Genomic DNA, 19,909 nt, shown 5'->3' with positions numbered 1-19,909 from the left:
ATTAACATTCTCAGTGGATACAACTGAAGTTAGTCGCCTGGTCTTTACCTTACAAGAAGTTGCAAGGAGAAAACACTCAGAGATGAGAACAACTTGTGGAACTCATATGATAGTGTTTGCACAGAAGCTTAACTGCAGTCACTGATCTTCTAGATAATTATATATGAAATATCAATTCAGAAATGTGATTTAGAGGTATGGCTGTAGATAAAACATTACTTTCCATATTCATGTGATCACAGTTCATGTTTGCTTATATGGGGTACATTTTCCTCCCCAGGCAAATACTAATTGCACTGCTTAATGCACTATGCTTATTCTGTCAGCATATTTGCTCCTTCCCCACCAGTGGCATCCTCAGAAATATGGAGATCCTCCAGCATTTCAGCCAGACTGATCCGAGGGGCCCCATCATCATCTGTGTCACTCTCCACTGGAATGTCTGCATCTAAAAAAATCAATTAAAAAAACATCAACAAAAAAAAGCCCGAACAGCTAAGCAAAAGAAAAGAAAACCAGAGCAACCTGAACAACCCCAAGTGACTGAAAACATGCAACAAGCAAACAAACTCCCCCATAAAACCCAACTCCAAAGAATAACACTTGCCTTCTTGGAAGATGCCAAGTTAATCATCATGTTTTTTACCCAGCACAGGTTTTGAGAGTCCAGGAAAAAGGCTTTTATCTTATGTTAAAGGTAAGCAAGTGACATGAGCATCACTCAGTGCAAGTGAGCAATACCTCATGCTGTTACATTACAGCATTACTCCAAGAATGAGCAGTTCAAAGATCCAAATACAGGGCTTCAGCAAGAATATTTTTGCTCAAATAGCTATGATCAAATTACATGCAATTCAATCGTAAAAGAGGCCTTACTTCTGTAAATGTTGACGTTTTTCCTTATGGCTTCATCTTCTTCCAGATCTTCAAGGAAGTCCTGGTATTGTCTGTAAACGAGGTTTAACGTATTTACTCACTTTCCCTTTGCATTTATGCAAATTTATAAAAACAAATCAAAAGAAAAAAGCTCCAAGAAAGGACTGCAGTCCTTCAGTTGTGCCTTCTGATAACATTCTTACATTGTCAACTCATTCTTTCTGCCTTTTTTTCATTTTACTTTGATTACTGTTAGCACCTACTCGTTTCCAAAATATATGTAAACTGCCTGTCCTCATTTAACTCTGATTGCCTCCTTTTTCCTACTCAGTTAGACATTATTTGTTATCGGCTGCTGTTTCAGCTTTGCCATGGAACAATGACAAACATGTTTTCACAAAAGCAACCCTTAGCTAAAAACACCAGCAGCCATAAGGCACAATAGCTCTGACATTCATCATTTGCCTCATGTAAATGAGTAAATCTGTTTGCAGGGTTATCTTTAAGATTCAGGATTTAGTTCATTCCTTGACCCCCCACCAGCCACCTCAGTATCCGCCTTCCCTGAAACCTAGCAGTCAAGATAGAATATTCTGAAAGCACAAGTAAGGTGCATAGATATGTTTAAAGCACTTCTTGCACTAGGAAAGATGCAAAGACTGTATTGTTTAGAACCTATCCTATTTTATCAGCCATCATCACACCCCTACAGAACCAGCAGCATTTGCTTGTGCCCCTGTAACAGTAGTAGGGCATTACGCTGGGGGTTTTATCCTTAGCAGAGAGTGGTAAATGGTATTTTCAGGCTTAGCATGCTATCCTAGGTAGAAAGGACTTCAAAACTTCGTGGCTGATACCTTTCATCATCTGTATCCATGCCTTCTCTGTCTCTTTCCAGCTCTTTCAGTTTCCAGTTTCTGCGATGCTGGCGCTTGGCACGGTCGTAGCTCTTCTTTATCAATACCTACAGTGGAAACCCACAGATATTTACATGCACACACACCATAATATGCAACTCACGACATGCTTTAAAAAAATAACCAAAGCAACACCCAAGTCTAGATTTGGGCAACTGTAACATCAGAACAAACAGCAGACTCAGTCTTACAAACAAACTGCAGACAGTAACATATGACACCTGCACTTTTGGCTGTCTGGCACTAAAAAGTTTTAAATAGAATTCACACAGCATTTTTCAATTCAAACCAAAGTGTTTGGAAACTGTTATTTCCTGAAGAGGCATACCCTGGAGATGTAAGAGTTTTCACCACACAGGGTAATCTGAACAGTAGTGAATAAGGCAGGTTAAGGTAAATGTATTATTTAAACACCACTCTAAAATATAAGTAGTGAGAAATTAATTCTCACTGATTGGATTCCATTCAAATTTCAACATTAACATTTCCTTCCTTGAGCACCAGGCAACCAGTGTGCATCTGATATAAAGCCACTTGATTTTCCTGAGCAATGCAGAGAAATCTGTACAGAGAAAGAAAATGATCTTACCACGTCAGGGACGTTGTGTGGGCTCATCTTATTCACAAACTCGTCGTTCAAGTTACAGTTGGCCAAGTCAAATCTAAAATGAAAACAGGTAGTTCATACTTATATTTAAGTACAGAAAAACGAAGTCAAGGTTTTATATGCTAGTATTAAAGAGCAAATGTAATGTCTGCATTAAAGATCATAGTCTCAGTTATAGCTACTCAGAAAAATGAATGTTTCCAAACTAAGGACAGAGAAAAGAAGAAATCCACAACAATATGCACTTGTCATAACTGAGGAACTCTTAGAGCAAGCTGCTGTCCCCACATTCTGTTCAGTAGCACCATTGCACTCACCAGCCTCATGAACCTACACACACCCCTGAGGTTCTGCTGCCTTCAAAATATTCATGTTTATTCCCATTTACTTGAGAATCACTGACCAAGCCCCATCTTAAAAACATTCACATTTGTATGCAATACTCACATTTAATCAAAAAGGTCATATGCCTTCACCTTACTTTGATCTTGCCTACTGTTTTCAAAATCTCTCATCTGTGTCTGCACTGTTATTCTCATCTCACTTTAGAAGTCAACTAGCAGCTAGTTTTATGGCATGAGTTCTGCTAGAAGTTTTACTGTATTATAACCATCTATCTCTTCATAGCCAAGATGAAAGATTCTATCCCTTCTGCAGATCTCATTTAGGAAATTCACAACTTTCTTGATAATACACAGGCACGTACAGAATCCAAGTCAGCAGTATGAACTGAAACAACCATTCCAGCTCCCTAGCAAATTAAGAATAGAATTAAGTCATCAGATACCAGTATTTTCTTTCGTGTTTGCTCCTGAGAGACTCAAAACTTCCTTTCCACGGCCACACATAGAAACCTTTCAAGCTTCCAGTGCAAGGCCAACACCAAAATTCCTGCTGCGAGGCTCAAACACGAACTCCTATGGAATGGCTCATTTAAATCAAAACCAAGAAACAGAACAGACCCTAAGACAAGGTCGCCAGGATTTAGAATGTGTCCCAAGTGAGTGCAGCAGAAATACTGATGGTCTGTACTCAGCTCCGAGGTTTTCTTTACCCAGGCTTCAGCCAGCGTGTGCTTGAGGAATGAAAAATAAACATGCTTGTAATAAACTCAGCTTAACCTTCTGTGCTGTTAAAACATTTGCACTGCTACATTAGTGTGTTAAACTACAGCTGCAATTAAGCTTTCTATCACAGAAAGCCAACATACTGCTTGCTACCATTATTTTCTCATCTTTACAAAACTAATAAACAGGGTAATCACTTGTTTACTTTGTAACTTTCTATTACTTTTATCCTTTTGAATGAGAAAAAGCAGTTGACTCTTGTTCACTAATTCTGATTAAAAAAGAAAAAGTTTCTATGCTTCAGAAAAAAGAACAGTAACTGAAGAGTTGCAAAGCTAGTATAAAATAATGATTTCTGTGGTGGCACTAACAAGTAGGGTTTAAACTCTTCAAAAGAAAATAACTTAAAAGTGGAACTGACATCTCCATAATCTCCCAAACAAAACAACATCCACAGGAACTCTTACTTTATTTGATCTTGCCCCTGCACCTGCAGGTTTCTTCTTTTCTTGAACTCGATTGATGTCCATAACAATAAATTCCTCAAGCTGTTTTGGGTTGAACAAGCTATTGAAAGGATGGCGCCAGTAGGTATTTCCATCAATTTCAGCAACTGGAAAAACCAAGAACCAGCAAAGACAAGGGAGAAAGTTTCTTTCAGATAATTAAAACGAAGCATTAACCAAAACACAGGCAACTACAATGCATTCTGTTCAAGACTGTTATGAGAACAAACTATTTGGGACACAATATATATGGTAAACTCTGGCTGTGACAGCAGCTGATGATCTGTGACAGACAAGTCACATCTCACGTGTCTGAAGCACAGTCTTTTATGCACACAAATCATTTCCTGGGATGTAGCCTTATCAGAGGTATTTTGCATCACATACACATTAATAAATACAGAGAGGTCTTCTCATTTGAGAGGCACGTCCCTGACAAATCCAAGTGCTTGGCAGAGCCCTACACCATCCACAAACCTAGTACTGACCTTGCAGATTTTCCTAGGACACAAAGGAAATTAGGTTTAGAGAAGAGTTTGGTCTTTGTTTGCTATTCAATTTCTGTCACGAGTGCACAAATACTTTTATAACTTATATAAGATATATAAGATATATACTTATATAAGGTGCAAAAATACAAGATTTTATGTAAATAATTTTGCCAGCAGATTTTCAACACCTTGCCATATTGCAGAAAAAAATCACAACTTACTCTGCAGAGTGCTAGGATCAATGAGGTGGACAGTACTTGTAACTCTAATGCACACACAGATCTGGCTCATGTTACCAAGGCTCTGTGCCAGTTTTGGTGACAGACATACAACATTGTCCTGCATGCAAAGAGAACATGTTTTAAAGTTCACATTTCTTTAATTTTTAATCAAGCCTTTAAAGAAATCAGAAACATGGATTTTCAAATTTGAGATTTTCAGATCCCCACCCAACATCCTCCAATAACTTGACAATACCTGCTAGCTAAGTTCCAAGCTCACTTGGGGACTAAACCCTCCTGTCCCCCAAACATAAAATAAATAATGTCTCTGTCAGTAATACCAAACTCCTGCCACTTCATACAGTACCCTGGAGATGAAACAGAAATAAACTACCTTGCATACTGGAACAATTTCCACGGAGAAAGTGCTTTTGTAGTTGTAGACATTACTGTGAACATCATGTGAGGTCAAGCGCTGGGATGATTTCGACCTAAAGAACATAGAAATAGAGCTTCAAGCAGCAAAAAAGACTGTTTGGGAGAGAAGATAACCAGCACTAAGAGCTGGACACAGCTACAAACAGCAAATTCATGAAGGAATTACAAAAATTCATGAAGGATAGTTTCACAATACCCCAACACAAAACATGAGACTTCTGCACAAGGGGCTTTGTCTATTGAACAGAACACAGAGTTCTCACATAATCTGTTTAAAATGAGGGATAACAGCTACTTCCCAAAAGCTTTTGGGGAGGGCAATAGATGTCAATGACGTACCTAGATGGAACTGTACACTGAAGAAAGTCTACCATCTTCTGAGCGTGCTGCTTCGAAGAATAATAAAAATCCAGGCCATCTGAAAGAAAAAAAAAAAGCCTGATGAACATATCTATGCAATGCACTTGAAAAGAACATTCTTCTGGTTACCCACACACAGCTATTAATGCAACATAATCCAGGTTTGTCTATTTTATCTCCAGCTTAACAAGCCACCTCACTTACCATGGATTTCCTTGATGCGAAGTGTATTTTGATGAAGCCTGTGTTTTAAAATCAGCTGCTCCAAATAGTAGAAAGTCTTTTTGTGCAGAGTCTATAACAATGCCAAAATAAATCCATCAAAGTCATTTAAGAATCACCTGGAGCAAATGCAGAATTGCTGGAGAATAAATGTTTATATGAAGAGATGATCTACAGAAGGAAGAGTCCAAAGTCTATCCCAACCAAAAAGACTTCAGAGATGTGCTCTATTTATACCAAATTATTTAAGCCTTCTGTTTCTTTTTTTTTTGCACAGCCTGTTGCTACAGATATCTTTTTTCTTTAAAGAAGATTTAAATATTTATCAACAATCTGCTCCACTGTTTCCAGCAGTGCCTTAAAATACAGAAGGAAGGATATACAAAAATTCACGTAAGATCCATCTGCGAGCCATCACTTATAAAAGGGCATATTAATAATACTGGACAACAGAAAAAAAGATTTCTGAACTAAAACCAGAAGGAAAAATGGCCAAACTTATTACTGTGGCAGTAGCCAAATGTAAGCACACCTTTTCCTGAGAAAATCAGAAAGTATTCAAAGATTTCTCTGCGTTATTGCACTGCCATCAAAAAGTAAAAACTCAGTTTGCCTCTACCTTCTGCCTGACTTGAACCACAGCTTTCCAGAAATCCTTAGCTTCAATCCTATGACAGTCTTCACACATCTGCGACTGAATCAGATATTCCACCACAAACACTTGCTGAAGAACTGCTCCATTTATCACCTGCAAAACAGAAGTTTTGACAGTTTTATGGGGACAGCTGATAACATTCTTCAAATTTTGCCATTTGGGTTCATCACAATTGAAGTTTAAGTAAATCAACATTTTGTCAAGAGAAGCCATTAAACACATGCTGTATTTTATTGGAGAGAACCACTTATCTAAACAGCAGGAAAAAACCAAACCAATAACAAGGATACTGTTTGCCACAAAAGCTTTAAAAAAACCCTGCACACAGATTGCTACACTTCTGTTACCTCCTTCTGAACAGTCAGTTTCAGCTTCAATCTCTTAGAATGTGGTTCAGTCCAAATAAAGCCTGCGTCGATCAGCCGGACCTGCAAGTGGGAACAAACAAGGGCTCAGCCTTAAGAATGAGCAGCTCTAGCTAACAGAAAACACAGGGCTCAGCCTTAAGAATGAGCAGCTCTAGCTAACAGAAAACACAAGCTTATGGTTTAGCTCATTGCTCTTCCAATGCACTGTATGAGATCAGACTGCTATTATCTGTGCTCACTACAGATACTCACTCACTTAATAACCCCTATACCAACACGAATGGCTACTCTGGAAGAATGAAACCCAGTATGAGTTAGCCAGATTTTACTTTATGTCGTGCTAACAGACACGTTGTGAAAGACTAATAAATTCATTACCCACCTTGCTAAGTGAAGCTTTAATTTTTTTAAGACACAAAGCAAGAAGCTCTCTTGATTCTAAGGCACACTGAATCCAAGTTCCTGGGGGCTGAAGATACCTGTAATAAAAAAAGCACACTGAGGCATATGATGTGGCTTCAACAAACCACGTCATTCAAAAGATAAGAAACTACTTCCCAAACTTTCAATGTGAACACCAGGCATGCACCTCCAACTTCAGCCTCCCTGATAGAACAAGATTTAAGCATTTACGTTTTTTTTTTTGCCACCCTCACCAATTTGCTGTCTTTTTCCTTTCAGAGACCACAATGTCATTCATTTCAAACTTCCTGGCCATAAATAACACCTTCCTACTTCCATAAAAGAAACAGATGAATGCAGTGGGTAAAAAGAGCAACCAACACACCTACAGTATGCTGTTACTGGCTCAACAGCTGTCTGCGTACTATTTCACTTCAATAACATCCCAAAGATTTCCACAAGGATGATTTCCACATCCACACTGACCCCTCAGCTGTAAAACCATCTCCAAATAACTGACAGATTTGAGTGTGTGGCAGTACCAAAGCTGGTGTGATGCTGGCACCTGCAGTCTGCCTGCAGTATGGCAGGGTGATAAATTTCTTCAACTTACACAGCAAAAAATCACAGAATTGCAGGGATTGGAAGGGACCTTGAGAAACAATCAAGTCCAACCTCACTGTTCAAGCAGGTTCCCTACAGCAGGTTGCACAGACAGGCATCCAGATGATCTTAAATAGCTCCATAGAAGGAGACTGCACCACCTCTCTGGGCAGTCTGTTCCAGTGCTCCATCACCCTTACTGAAAAGAAGCTCTTTCACTTGTCTAAATGGAATTATCTTCAACTTTTAGGCTGCTACTCCCTGTCCTATCGCTATGCAGCCCCAAGAACAGCCTGTCCTTATCTGCTTTGCTTCCCACCTCCCTCCAGATATTTATAAACATGAATCGGATCCCCCTCGGTCTTCTTTTCCCCAGGCTGGACAGCCCTAGGTTACTCAGCCTTTCTTCACACAGGAGATGCTCCAGGCCCTGCACCATCTTTGGGGTCCTCTGCTAGACTCCTTCTGGGAGACCCCTATCCTCTTTGAACCAGGGAGCCCAGAACTGGGCACAATACAATAAATGTGGCCTCACCAGGGCAGAATAGGGGGGGAGGATCACCTCCCTTGACCTGCAGACTGTGCTCTATAGTGTTCAATCCCAAAAAGAAACTGATGGGGGTAGAACACTGGATGTAACACTCAAAACTGATTGGGGGGAGGGAGAGGGGGGAGAATATTGCAGGTAACACTCCAAATTGAGGGGGCTGGGGGCAAAATGTTGGATGTAACACTGCAAATTGAATGGGGGGGGGTGTTAAGCATATTGGATATAGCACTCAGAGTTGAATGGGGGAAGCAGAATATTGGATGTAACACTGCAAATTGAGGGGGGGGGGAGCAGAATATTGGATGTACCACTCAGAATTGAGTGGATGATGCAAGGGCTATTTTATCACATTTGATCATATTCAGGAAAGCAAGTGAGAGCTGCAGGGTTTCCCATCGGCTGATAGCCCTGACTGCATGCATATCCGATGTACGTTATTGGAATTAGAGACCGTTTTATGTCCGGAGGGACCCTTGAAGGCCTCAGTGCCACTGCCCACAAAGCACGGCGTCACCCAGCAGCGCTCCGAGCCCGGCACGTGGCAGCGCAGCTCTCAGCTCCCACGCCTCTCGCGCGGCCCCCACCTCTCGCACTGCTTGCAGAAGCTGACGCCGAGCTGTTTGGGGATGCCTTCCGTGATGTCCACGCGTGCCCGCAGGCATCCCACGCACATGTTGGCCGGGTTGGGCGGGATGGGCACGCCGCAGTGGCAGCAGAGGCTGTGGGACAGAGAGCAGAACAGAGTCAACGACAGCAGCCCCCGTCTGGGTCATCCCGAGCCCGGCTTCTCCACTCACATGCTGCCCTGCGTGGGAGCTGCGGGAGCCGCCAGGTATTCCATGGGCAGCGGGGAACGCGGCGGCCGGCAGCGGGAACACGCGGCCTGGGAACGGCACGGAGCGGGGAGGGAGGCAGTGCCGGGTTCCGGGCGGGAGAGGAAGGGGAGGAGAGCGGCAGGGATGGCGGCAGTGCCGCCGCCAGAGGGCGCTGTGGAGCCGCCGCCGTGCGTGCATCTGAATGAGTTCAGTTCAAGGAAACGCATGGCGGCGTCGTGGTGCGGCGGTGGGAGCTGAGGGGGTCTGAGAGGTCTCCCCCCCCAAAAAAACAGAACAAAACAAAACAAAAATTAACTTGTTTCCGTGAAAGAAGTGTTTAAATCGCTGTTGTATATACTCATAAAGATCCAGCGTCAGGATGTGATGTGGTTTCTCCTGGCGAAACTCCCCAGTCAAAGATTTCTTTCCAACTTTTTGTCTTCTGCTGGTTTGTGTCAGTGTCACAGTTTTTATCGTTTGTAATAGGATTAGTTGAAAAAGTAATTTTTTTTTAATTCGCACACTGCGGTGTGAATTTGTGTCGCCGGGAGCTACAATCAGCCTGCCTGCCTGAAGATCACAGAATCATAGAATTGCTCAGGCTGGAAAAGACCTTGAAGGTCATCAAGTCCAGCCACAACCATGCAACCCTAACAACCCTCTGCTAAGTCATGTCCCTGAGCACCACATCCAAAGGGTTGTTAAGTACATCCAGGGGTGGTGACTCAACCACCTCCCCGGGCAGCCCATTGCAGTGCTTAACAACCCTTTCTGTAAAGAAGTTTTTCCTGATATCCAACCTAAACTCACCCTGGATCACAGCAGCAGTGGTTTGGTTTGAAGTCATTATCAAACAAGGAGGACTTGGTATGGAATGTTTGTCTTATCTTCCACGCATGGTTTACAATAACCAACCATTCCCATCAAATAAGAGCTCCTCACGGAATTGTCAAGACATTAAAGTATGTATGGTTTCAGGCTAGCGTTGGTTTTCTTTAGGTTAGATATTAGGAAGAAGTTTTTCACCCAGAGGGTGGTGGGGCACTGGAACAGGTTGCCCAAGGAGGCTGTGGATGCCCCATCCCTGCAGGCATTTGAGGCCAGGCTGGATGTGGCTCTGGGCAGCCTGGGCTGCTGGTTGGTGACCTGCACACAGCAGGGGGTTGGAACTGGATGAGCATTGTGCTCCTTTTCAACACAGGCCATTCCATGATTCTGATTCCTGCAATTCGTTTTTATGCAGCAGAAAAAAACGGAGCAGAATTGCATCAACACATTGTACGTGGTCTGCTTAACGTGATGGTATCCTGACAGGAAGAGTTGCTTTGGGGACTGAAAATCACAGGCTGTCACACTGCCTGACTTGGTTGGTTGTTTTTTTTTTCCATTTTGGCACATCCTCCTTTGCTGGGCTAGCTGATTTCTCACAATGACACCAGTTTTGCTCCTCTGAGCTTCTTTGCAGTTTTCACAGCTCCATTTAATTTCCCTTTTCACCCAGGAGCTACAGGAGTTATGGAAATGTGCAGGCACTGCCGTGAATTTCGAGAAGGCTCTGTGCATTCTGGCAGCTTGGGTGATAAAACTGTCAGCTCTCCCCTCCCAGCTACTCCAGTAGTAATGATTGAGAGTGGAATGGGTGAGGGTGAAAAACGGTGCTTCTCCTTCTGTGACTGCTGCTGTCTGAAGCTGACGTGGCGTTGCAGCACATGGCGTGTTGTTAATTACTCCGCAGGGTTCCTGCAGGCCTGAAGCATGGCAAGGAGTGTGCGCAGGTTTTTGTTGCACCTTTTTTTCTTTGCATCTGTGTCTGCATGGAGCTCCACTTGCTCAAATGGGGAGATCACAGCTGGCTGCTCCTCAGGTCACAATTAGGCGCAGGAACGTTTCAGAGGGTATTACTTAAGCCACTAATGCATCTTGAAAGTGATGTCCTCATCATGGCACAGAAGGAACACAATAAAAAGTCATTATTTCCTATGGTGAGTGTTCTCGTGGCCTCAGTCAGTCCTTGAGAGGTGTATGAGTGCCACTGCTCTGCAGTGTCCCAGACCTGCAAGTTTCTGTCCCCTTGCATCCCATCTCTGTGCACATCTCTTCTGAAACGTTCTCCAAAGGCTGAGGCTACAGTGGAACATACAGTGAAGTTTTAAATATCTCAGTTTCTTCTAATTTGCTGTAGAATCCAAAACCAATTAAAATATGCATAAAAAGCCAGTAGAAATCTAAGTAGAAAAGAGCCAGGAGTTGTTGCTAGTAAGGCGCTGTCTGGTGAATGTAGGCATCTGCTGGAATTGTACCCTGCTGGAAAGCACATTCAGTTTGCAATCATTTCTTATCCTTCCTTCTGCTGTTCTTCAGCGAGAACAAAATATTTATGCCAGATGAAAGTTTTCTGCTGTTTCCATCATAATCCTTAGGGTCTCTTTATGTAATGTTACCTAAGCACGCTGCTTCAGCCTACGCTGCGTTATGCTTTGTTTCTGCTCATTAGGTGATGCAAATATTGAACCAGCGTGCACACTGACAGCTGAATTATATGGACGATGCAAATCAAGATGTGTTTATCCTACCGTGTGCAATAGAGTTTGTATCTGACCTTTGAAAGTACTGCTCAGTCTCTGAGCTTCTGAACTCAGCCGAAGTCACAGCTTGGAAAGGATCTGCGTGCCGTGTGGGGGGAGAAAGCACATCATTTATAAACACTTTGAATGCAGGTTTGCTCATGTTCTTACAGGCAGATGACTGGCCCCTTGAGTCAGTAGCTGTACGTGGTTTGCTTGGATGTGCCCAAAGCCAGAGCAGTGCTGGTGGAGCTGTGCCAGCCACAACAGCTGGCTGCAGAGCCTTCGTTTGCAATAGGAACTTCAGTAAGTGGAAGAAGCAGAGATGAAAAATTCATGCGAAAGGTGATCCTGTGGTAAATTTAACAGACCGCCTGAGGTCACTGTTCCCTCATATAAACTGGATCGAGGGAAGGAGCCCGTGAAGCTCCCAGAGAAGCCTCTGGGGCTCCTTGCAGAGCTGCTCTGACCTCCCAGCAGAAAGCAGCATGTGCTGGATGAGTTGGCCTGCTCTGGCCCACTCTTTTCATCGAACAGGTTACAGGTGAAGAACCTGCCAGCAAAAGCAAACACACTGTTTTTAAACGAGTTTGGTTTTAATATTTGCTGTGAAATAAATTTGGGATACAGAGCAGCATGTGCAGCTTCTAGGATGCTTGGTGCTAGCAAGTGAGCAATAAAAATGCAGTGATGTAACTAGAAATATAGTGAAAATATACATGGATACACAGGTAAGGCTGTGCAATAGGAACTATGGACAAATTTACTTTTTGTTAGGACTGTGATGATAATAACTCTTTCTTTTAGCTATCAAAGTTCTAAACAAGCATGCATTCCTAACAATTTCACTCATTTTCCTATTGCATCAAGTAATAATTGGGAGGATTGAAGTAGTTTCCATTCAGAGAGCTGACCAATAACAAAAGCTTATTCAGTGCTCAGAGTGAGGAAATGAAAGTGGGGCTGTGGCCAAGGGAGCAGCTGAGGATGCAGGGCATCTGAGAGCTGGAGGAAGCCTTCTATGGCAGCAGTCTGTGCTTTGCCTGTGTGCAGGTTGATACATCCTTTCAGCTTCTGTATTTAATATCTTCTCCCCCAAAATGCAGCAGTATTTCCTGTGTGCTGGGCTGCAGGGCATCCTCGCTTCCTCTGCATGGATTGCTGCTGTTCTTGGCCGTTTTCTTATCTCCTGCAGGCTGTTCCTCCTGTGCAGCCCTGTTTCTGCCTCTACAGTAGAGGATTCATCTGGTTATGGCCTGTTTGTTGCAGCTGGGAAGTTGCAGACTAATACTTTCAGCAATGCAGTGCCTGCAAGACTGTGTTTGGGAAGAGGTGCTGCTCAGCTTGTCTTCTGTGGCCTCGAGGGCTGCTGTGGATGGGAGGAATAACATCACCTAATTCCCGAGACATGACAGTTCCAAGCACTGCTTTCTGGGATATAACCTGCACTGAATGTTCTGGGATAGTGCTCCAATTATTTTCCACTTTTTGCCTATTTCTTCAATTCCTTCTAAGGAACCCAATTAGCGATCCAATTTACAGTGTGAGCCACAAACATTATTAGTGCTGAACTTCAGAGGCAAGAACAAAGAGATCTGAGACGAAACTGCTTTAAAATAGCTTTGCAGCAGGAATCTGCATATTGTGTCACTCCACCTGCAGCTGATCATTAGATAAAACCTGTGCCTTACATCATCAAGCTTTAATGAGCTTGGTTGCAACGCAGGTATCTGCGGTTCAGTTTCCTTTAATTAAGTAATGCATTGTGTGGAATTTGCACGTAAGGTTTATCCAATCCAGAATGGTTTGGAAGTGAGGATGTCCTTCTTGAATAATGTTGAAGAGAGCAGCAGGTCGATCTGAGGCTGTGCAAAGGGTGCCACAGCACCACGGGTCAGTGCTTGTCTTTTGTCAGCAGAGGGAGGTAATTCTCAGTCTTGCTGGACGTCAAAGCAGTGTGGATGCTCCCGAGGTGCCAGCTGTGTGCTAAAACCTGTCCTGCTACTGCCCAGCAGTCTTATGCTGGAAGACATCCTCAGCCTCTACAGTGTTTTATGAATGTACTATATTGTCAAAGAGACCCTTTTTACTGATTAATTCCCCCTTGTTTTGTAATACTTGGCACTTCTGCTGAGGTTGTGGAGACTGCTTTTCAGGAGCACAGTACTGTGGGGTTGGCATACAAGAACCTGTGCAGGGTGCTGCCGATTGCCATTGCTCTATCCAACTTACCCACCTCTCACTGTCATCTTCCTCTTTTAGTGTGAAAGACTGTGTCTGTTCTCATCACTCAGTCCAGCTTTGTTTACCAGGGCTGAGGTACAGCCATGGCAAAGATTTAATTTTAAGCAAAAGTACAGTCAGGAACCAGGAAGTCTAGCTTTACTACTGGACTGCTTGTTACTTGTAACAGGATGCACTAGACCTGAACCTCAGAAATATTTGTTGTAAAAGGGTAAATATTTGTTCATCGGGTCATAAAAAGAATCTTAGAGACTATTGTACAGTAGCTGTTTGCTTTCCATCCGCCTTTTGTAATCTTTCATTTTCATCTATAACCATCTACAGGCATCAGTGGGCTAAAGGAGACCTGGTGAAAGGTGTGCTGTGCTCGGAGGCTTGGAGCTGCCAGGAGAGGAGCCAGGGCAGTGAGAACACTGGGCACTGCCATTGGTAAATGCATGTCTTGCTGTAGAACTTACATTGTCAGATGTTAGCACTTTGAGTTCTCCTCGGTGAGAACATAAAGGGGGTGATGTACAGGTAAAATGGATTGCACATCATGCCTGTTAAAAACCTGGGCATAAAAACTGTGGATGGTGTTGATGTGTCCCAGGCTTTCCTCAGTCTCGCTGCCGGGAGACAGAACCAAGCAGAGAAAAAGTCAGAACAGAGTTTGGTCAGCTTGCTCTAGAGACAAGCTGGTATCCTCTGTCTTTGGTTGGGATGTGTGGGTGGAAACAGCAGGAGAATGAATGTTGGAGGCCCAGTAGTGGTTGGAAGAGCCAAAGATTGATGGCTTATAGGGGAGGAGGAGCAGAAAGGAAAGGAGATGCTATTGGTTAAAACAAAAGCTAAAACAAACAGAAACAGTGATCCCACCAAATAGAAGGAAGACATGGAAGAGGAGGATGGAGTGCTCTGCCCTCTCAGGTCTCTGCCAGAGCACTAGAGCATTTTAGCAATGAGCATCACGCCAGCTTAATCTAAGACGTTACCAAAGTAGCAGATTTGACAAATGTAAAGTCATGGCAGTTAGACCTTTCTTCTTTTTTTTTCCCCCTTTTTTCTTGTGCCAGGCTTCAATGATGGCGTATGCATTTTATAATTATTCATCAAGATAAATTCTCAGGAAGAGGTGTTGCAATTTTAGTGGGTTGAATATTTCTTTCCACCTCTCCTGTCATGCTGGCACAAGCACGACAGGGAGATCTGACACATCCTTATTAAAAGGTGTCTGTGCAGGTATTGCTTTGCTATAAAATTGCAAAACTGAAACTTATGGTGTGTGGACTTACGGTGTGATGGACTTCTGATGTAAGGGCACAGGCTGTAGAGTGCTCTTTGTGAGTGGAAACTTCCACAGCTGCTACCAATGTATGCAGCTCATGATTTATTTAAGAGCACATGCATTTATATAAAAAAGCAGCCTCAGTGATGCTAGTTTTGATTAAATATTTGTGGTGAAAAACAGGCCAAATACCCTGGGCTGTTGCTAAAAGATGCCTGCTTCAGTGCCCTAGTCCTCTTCTTTTGTATTGATGTTTGGATTGAGTGGATTTTACATGATGCAGTAATTCAGGATAGAGAGCTGAGGTTGCCCTGAACTCTGAAAGTGTTTCAGTGCCACCAGAATATATCTGTATGAAGCATCTGGATACTGAGATACCTGGACTGGTGGATTACAAATTAATTTTGCCTGTCCAGATGTGAATACTGTAATGTAGGGAGCCTTTGGATTCCTTGGTGTGTCCCCACACTGCAGTGCTGACAGCTGAACAGTGCTGACTGTAGGTGTGTGCACCACAGCAGTGGGCTAACGCTGCTTGATTTCACCAAGCTGTGCCTTTTGTTCTGCAGTGAGATGCAATACTAGAAAGAGAAGTCAAAGGCATTCATGTGTGATTTGGAGGGGTTTTCTTGGGATGTGAGGGTTTCTTGGGATGGAGTAAAATACCCACAGTGAACGTCACGTGCTGCCTCCAGGCAAGGCACCAGGATGAGTGGAGTTGGATGCATCTGCTCACCTTGCACCATCATTTTTCCAGCTGTGGCTTCATAAATCACTCAATAGTTGCACTGGTGGCAAATAATTAATGTCTGTGGGCTACCAGGCTTCTCCTGTTGCGCAGCACAGCTGTGGGGAATGCGAAGAACTGATAGACGCTCTTTGTGCTGCCAGGCTGTGGGTGAGGCCGTGCACTGTGCCTTGTCACCCCATATTTAATTGCATTGCTGCAATGCTGTCACAGCCCTCTCCTGACGTTGTTAGGAGGGCTCAATCCAGACTTTGGACTCATTTGTCCTGCATCAGATACTCCTTGATGCGCATTTACCAGCAACTCCTCTTCCTGTTCTTATTTTTTAACATCTGAAGCTGATCAAGATTCACGGCGTGTTAACTCATCCTCGAGTATGACCTTGAAATAATGAGATGTTTCTGATCTGCTCCATGATTAGGAAGCGAAGATAGGAGCTGTCAGAAGAAGTAACTGAAACATCACCCCAGCTGACATATGTCTGTTCCTGACACCGTCTGCTTTTCCTCTCTTTTCCCTCCTTGTTCAGTCACTGTGAGAAGGCAAACTCTGAATTTTCTCATGGATTTGCCAGATTTACCCTGTTCTCCATCTCATGGATACTTCTGCTTTCCACTCTGCCCTCATTCTTGGCTTATCTCTCCTGCCTGGCTGAGTACCAGCAGCAGCCTGTGTCTGATTCCACAATTCTTATGCAAAGGGTGCACACGCATCTTTTAAATATCACTTTTAAACCAAGACTAATGGCTCCTGATAACCGGGGGAGGATAGCTAAGCTTATCCCACGTGGAATGATTTCTATAGCCTGCTTCTAGCTCAGAGCTTCTTATCCCCACCTCAGGAGGCCTCAGTAATCCCAGTAACAGCTCAGGGACACGCTGGGCTCGCTGTGTTGGAACACCAACATCAGCATGATTTATCAGCTGTCAGCTGGTGATGTAGCAACTGCTGCAAGGACCTCTGAAACATGGGTGGAGCAGACACCGACGATGACAAAAGTGTCAGAGTTAATTCTAACCTCTGCCCGTGAATCATAGTGTTGGAGCTGGGGTGTTCCCAGGAAAGCTGCAGAGAGAGATTTTCCTAATGTGGGATGTTTGAGTGCACTGGTGGAGTGTTGCTTACTCTGAGGAACAAATGATCATGTTTTGAACCAGGCTGTCTTCATTTAGCACGGGCCAAGTTTTCCTCGCTGCGTGTAGGGGAAGATAGTGAAGGAGCTGCTTTGGTTCCCTTGCTGCTGCTTGTGCAGGAAAACACCGTGAGCAGCTGCCTGCAAGCTAATGGACACCAAGTAATTCAAGTGGCAGAAGAGATGATTGGTTTGTCTTCTTTTAATTGTGATATTGTGTCCTCTTTGTCTGATGATCCATCCCATCTCACGGACCATTTCCTCTTTCTGGGAAGAATGAGGAGCCCACCTGCTTTGGTGCAGTACTGGGAGCTGATGTGTCCCTCTGTCCTGCAGGCCTGCTACCACCTGCCCTTGTCCCTTAGGAGAGCTTAGTGGTGACCACAAAGGAGAGGAGTGGCTCAATTTGTCATATTTTATCACCAAACTCTGCTGCTGTCAATACCCCAGTGCACACAGCATCCAGATAAGTAAGTTACCTTATCTTTGCTAGGAGGATATCTGGAGTTACCAAACACAGGACTGTAGGCTCCATGCAGGACATGTTTTGTGGTGGGATAAGAGCAGTGACTTACTGATACAGCTGGGGTTGGGTATTTTGGGAGCAAATAACGAAGATGACTTGGGTAGGAGCTGATACACGTGAGGACAGCACTGCTTTTGATACAGCATTGGACGTAATCCTTCTCCATGGATGTGTGCAAGTCCTCAGCAGTTCAGTAATATTTAATTAGAAAATTACCCTTTTCTGCTCCAATTTTCACCAGCTCAGCCTGGCTCGCTGCCCCTTGTCCACATCTCTGCCCTGGGGTGCAGAAGTCCATTGGTGACGATCAGCCCAATGTTGGCAACCATTTTCCGCGGCTCTGTGCGTGTAAGTGGGCTCTCAGGGTCTGCTGATTTCTCCCCGGGTGCTTAGAGAAACACTGCTTAAAAAGGTTTTTCCTAGCTGCTGAGTAATTAGGGAAATGAAACTCTTGAAACGGAGCGTTGCCTGGGTAAGTGGTGCAGGGAGGAAGACGTGGGATGCTGTATCTGGGGTCCTCCTGTGACTGCGCACAGCACACGGGGTTCTGAGAGCAACATCTGGGCAACGTCTGCCTCCTGCAGTGCGGTGCAGCAGAGCTTCCAACTGCAGAGATGAGATGATTTCCCTTTACGAGTCAAAGAACAGCTGTGACGAAGCTTACAAAAAAATTTACTTGCACATCCCTACGATTTCAGAATTTCAGAAAGATGGAGTCTAATTTTTTAGGGGATATCCTGTAGCTAAAATCGGACGCCCAGATGAAGGTGTGTCATCTTTGGGTCTACAAGACGCTGCCCTATTTCAAGCTCTGTATTTTGAGTCACGTGATAGAAGAAACACAACAAATAGTGTAGAAATAACCCTGCTGGACCTGTGCAGGTAATGAGATCTCATGTGAGACCCCAGCTAAGGACAGTCCAGGGAGACTTTCTTTAGCAGCCTTCAGCAAAGGCTGCCTGGGAGGGCTTTGGAAGTGCTTTTGGAGGTTCCTTATCTGGACACGTGCACATTGGTCACCTTCTGCAATGGATTTGGGAGGTGAGCCATGAAATTGGCCAGGAAACCTTTAGGCAGGATAAATGCATGCTTTGATGAAACGAAATTAAGAAAATGAATTTTAAACAAGGGAGGTATAGTGCTTGACCGCTGAGCCCCAAAATGTCCCGGTGCTTAATTTAATGATGCATTTGTACTTTCAGGGTGAATGCAGCTGAAATGGGTTTTTGTTTCAGCCTTTGTTTGTTTAATTGGTTCTGTCTACTCTTAATGTTTTGCCTTTTTTGGTGTAAAGGCTTTCAGCTGCTGTGGTCAGTTTGACCTGCAACTAGCATAGGGCAATAATGGAACAATTAGCTACGGGGAAAATGGAGAAATAATGAAGCAGGAGAAAAGAGCCTCACCAAGGTTTTTCATACACAGCCTATCACTACACTTTTCCCAAAGGAGTTATGCCTGGTCCTCTGGCTGGGTGCTGTTGCAGCACAGAGTGCTTCTGCATGATGTTCAGATGCAGTCTGATGATAAAATGCCTTCTAAAGTTATGAATGGTTCCACCTATGGGGAAAAGGATTTCAAAACTGGGGCAGTGTTTCCTAAGCTCTGGTATGGTCTCAAGCTGTGGACATTGCTATCCTGCCTCCTCTCTCTTATATTTGGCAAAAAAAAAAGAAAAGAAAAGAAAAGAAAAGAAAAGAAAAGAAAAGAAAAGAAAAGAAAAGAAAAGAAAAGAAAAGAAAAGAAAAGAAAAGAAAAGAAAAGAAAAGAAAAGAAAAGAAAAGAAAAGAAAAGAAAAGAAAAGAAAAGAAAAGAAAAGAAAAGAAAAGAAAAGAAAAGAAAAGAAAAGAAAAAGAAAAAGTTTTGTTTACTGCCACGTGCCCACATGCTTTGAGGATGCCCCCCTGGAACCTGCTCATTTTGAGTAATAAGTAGCTACAGAGTGAAAAGATTTGGGGATTTTCAGCAGTGTCTCTACTTTCTCTATTCCCCCTGCCCCAAAAACTCCACTGAAATTTAGTAAACGAGTTGATAACATACATTAAAAAAAAGTGGTTTTGGTTAAGTGAGGCTTCAAGGGCCATCTCCCAAGCACCTCCTGCTGAATGCAAGTAATAGGATTAAGAGGGAAGAGAAGTGCCTTACAGGTCTCCCACCATGAGAAATGAGTGGAATTTCCCTTTTGCCTGTTTGCTTGTTCTGTTTGCTTTAAGTTAAATGTTTAAATTGCAGCACTACATTGGGGCGTGTGCTGCTGGAGATATGAGGCCTTTGCATGCCTACAAGAAAGCTTTTTTTCCTTGTGCTGCTGGAGCAGGCAGGTTGTGTTTGAT

At 43.5% G+C, this 19,909-nt stretch overlaps 1 protein-coding gene across 1 annotated transcript; it reads right to left on the bottom strand.

The window, feature by feature from the left end:
* Positions 1-314: 314 nt before the first annotated feature.
* Positions 315-9,124, bottom strand: NMD3 (NMD3 ribosome export adaptor; the record flags this gene model as incomplete). The annotated part of the gene is made up of 15 exons (XM_079539749.1): positions 315-448; positions 877-947; positions 1,734-1,840; positions 2,383-2,455; positions 3,363-3,475; positions 3,935-4,080; positions 4,686-4,803; positions 5,080-5,176; positions 5,463-5,541; positions 5,688-5,778; positions 6,325-6,453; positions 6,708-6,788; positions 7,111-7,207; positions 8,868-9,002; positions 9,081-9,124. 15 exons carry the CDS (start codon positions 9,122-9,124, stop codon positions 315-317), a joined length of 1,515 nt encoding a protein of 504 aa, XP_079395875.1.
* Positions 9,125-19,909: the final 10,785 nt, after the last annotated feature.

The sequence above is a fragment of the Tetrao urogallus genome (genome assembly GCF_951394365.1).
Source record: "Tetrao urogallus genome assembly, chromosome: 9".
In the NCBI taxonomy this organism is placed as follows: Eukaryota; Metazoa; Chordata; class Aves; order Galliformes; family Phasianidae; genus Tetrao; species Tetrao urogallus.
This window is presented reverse-complemented; position numbering and strand designations above follow the sequence as displayed.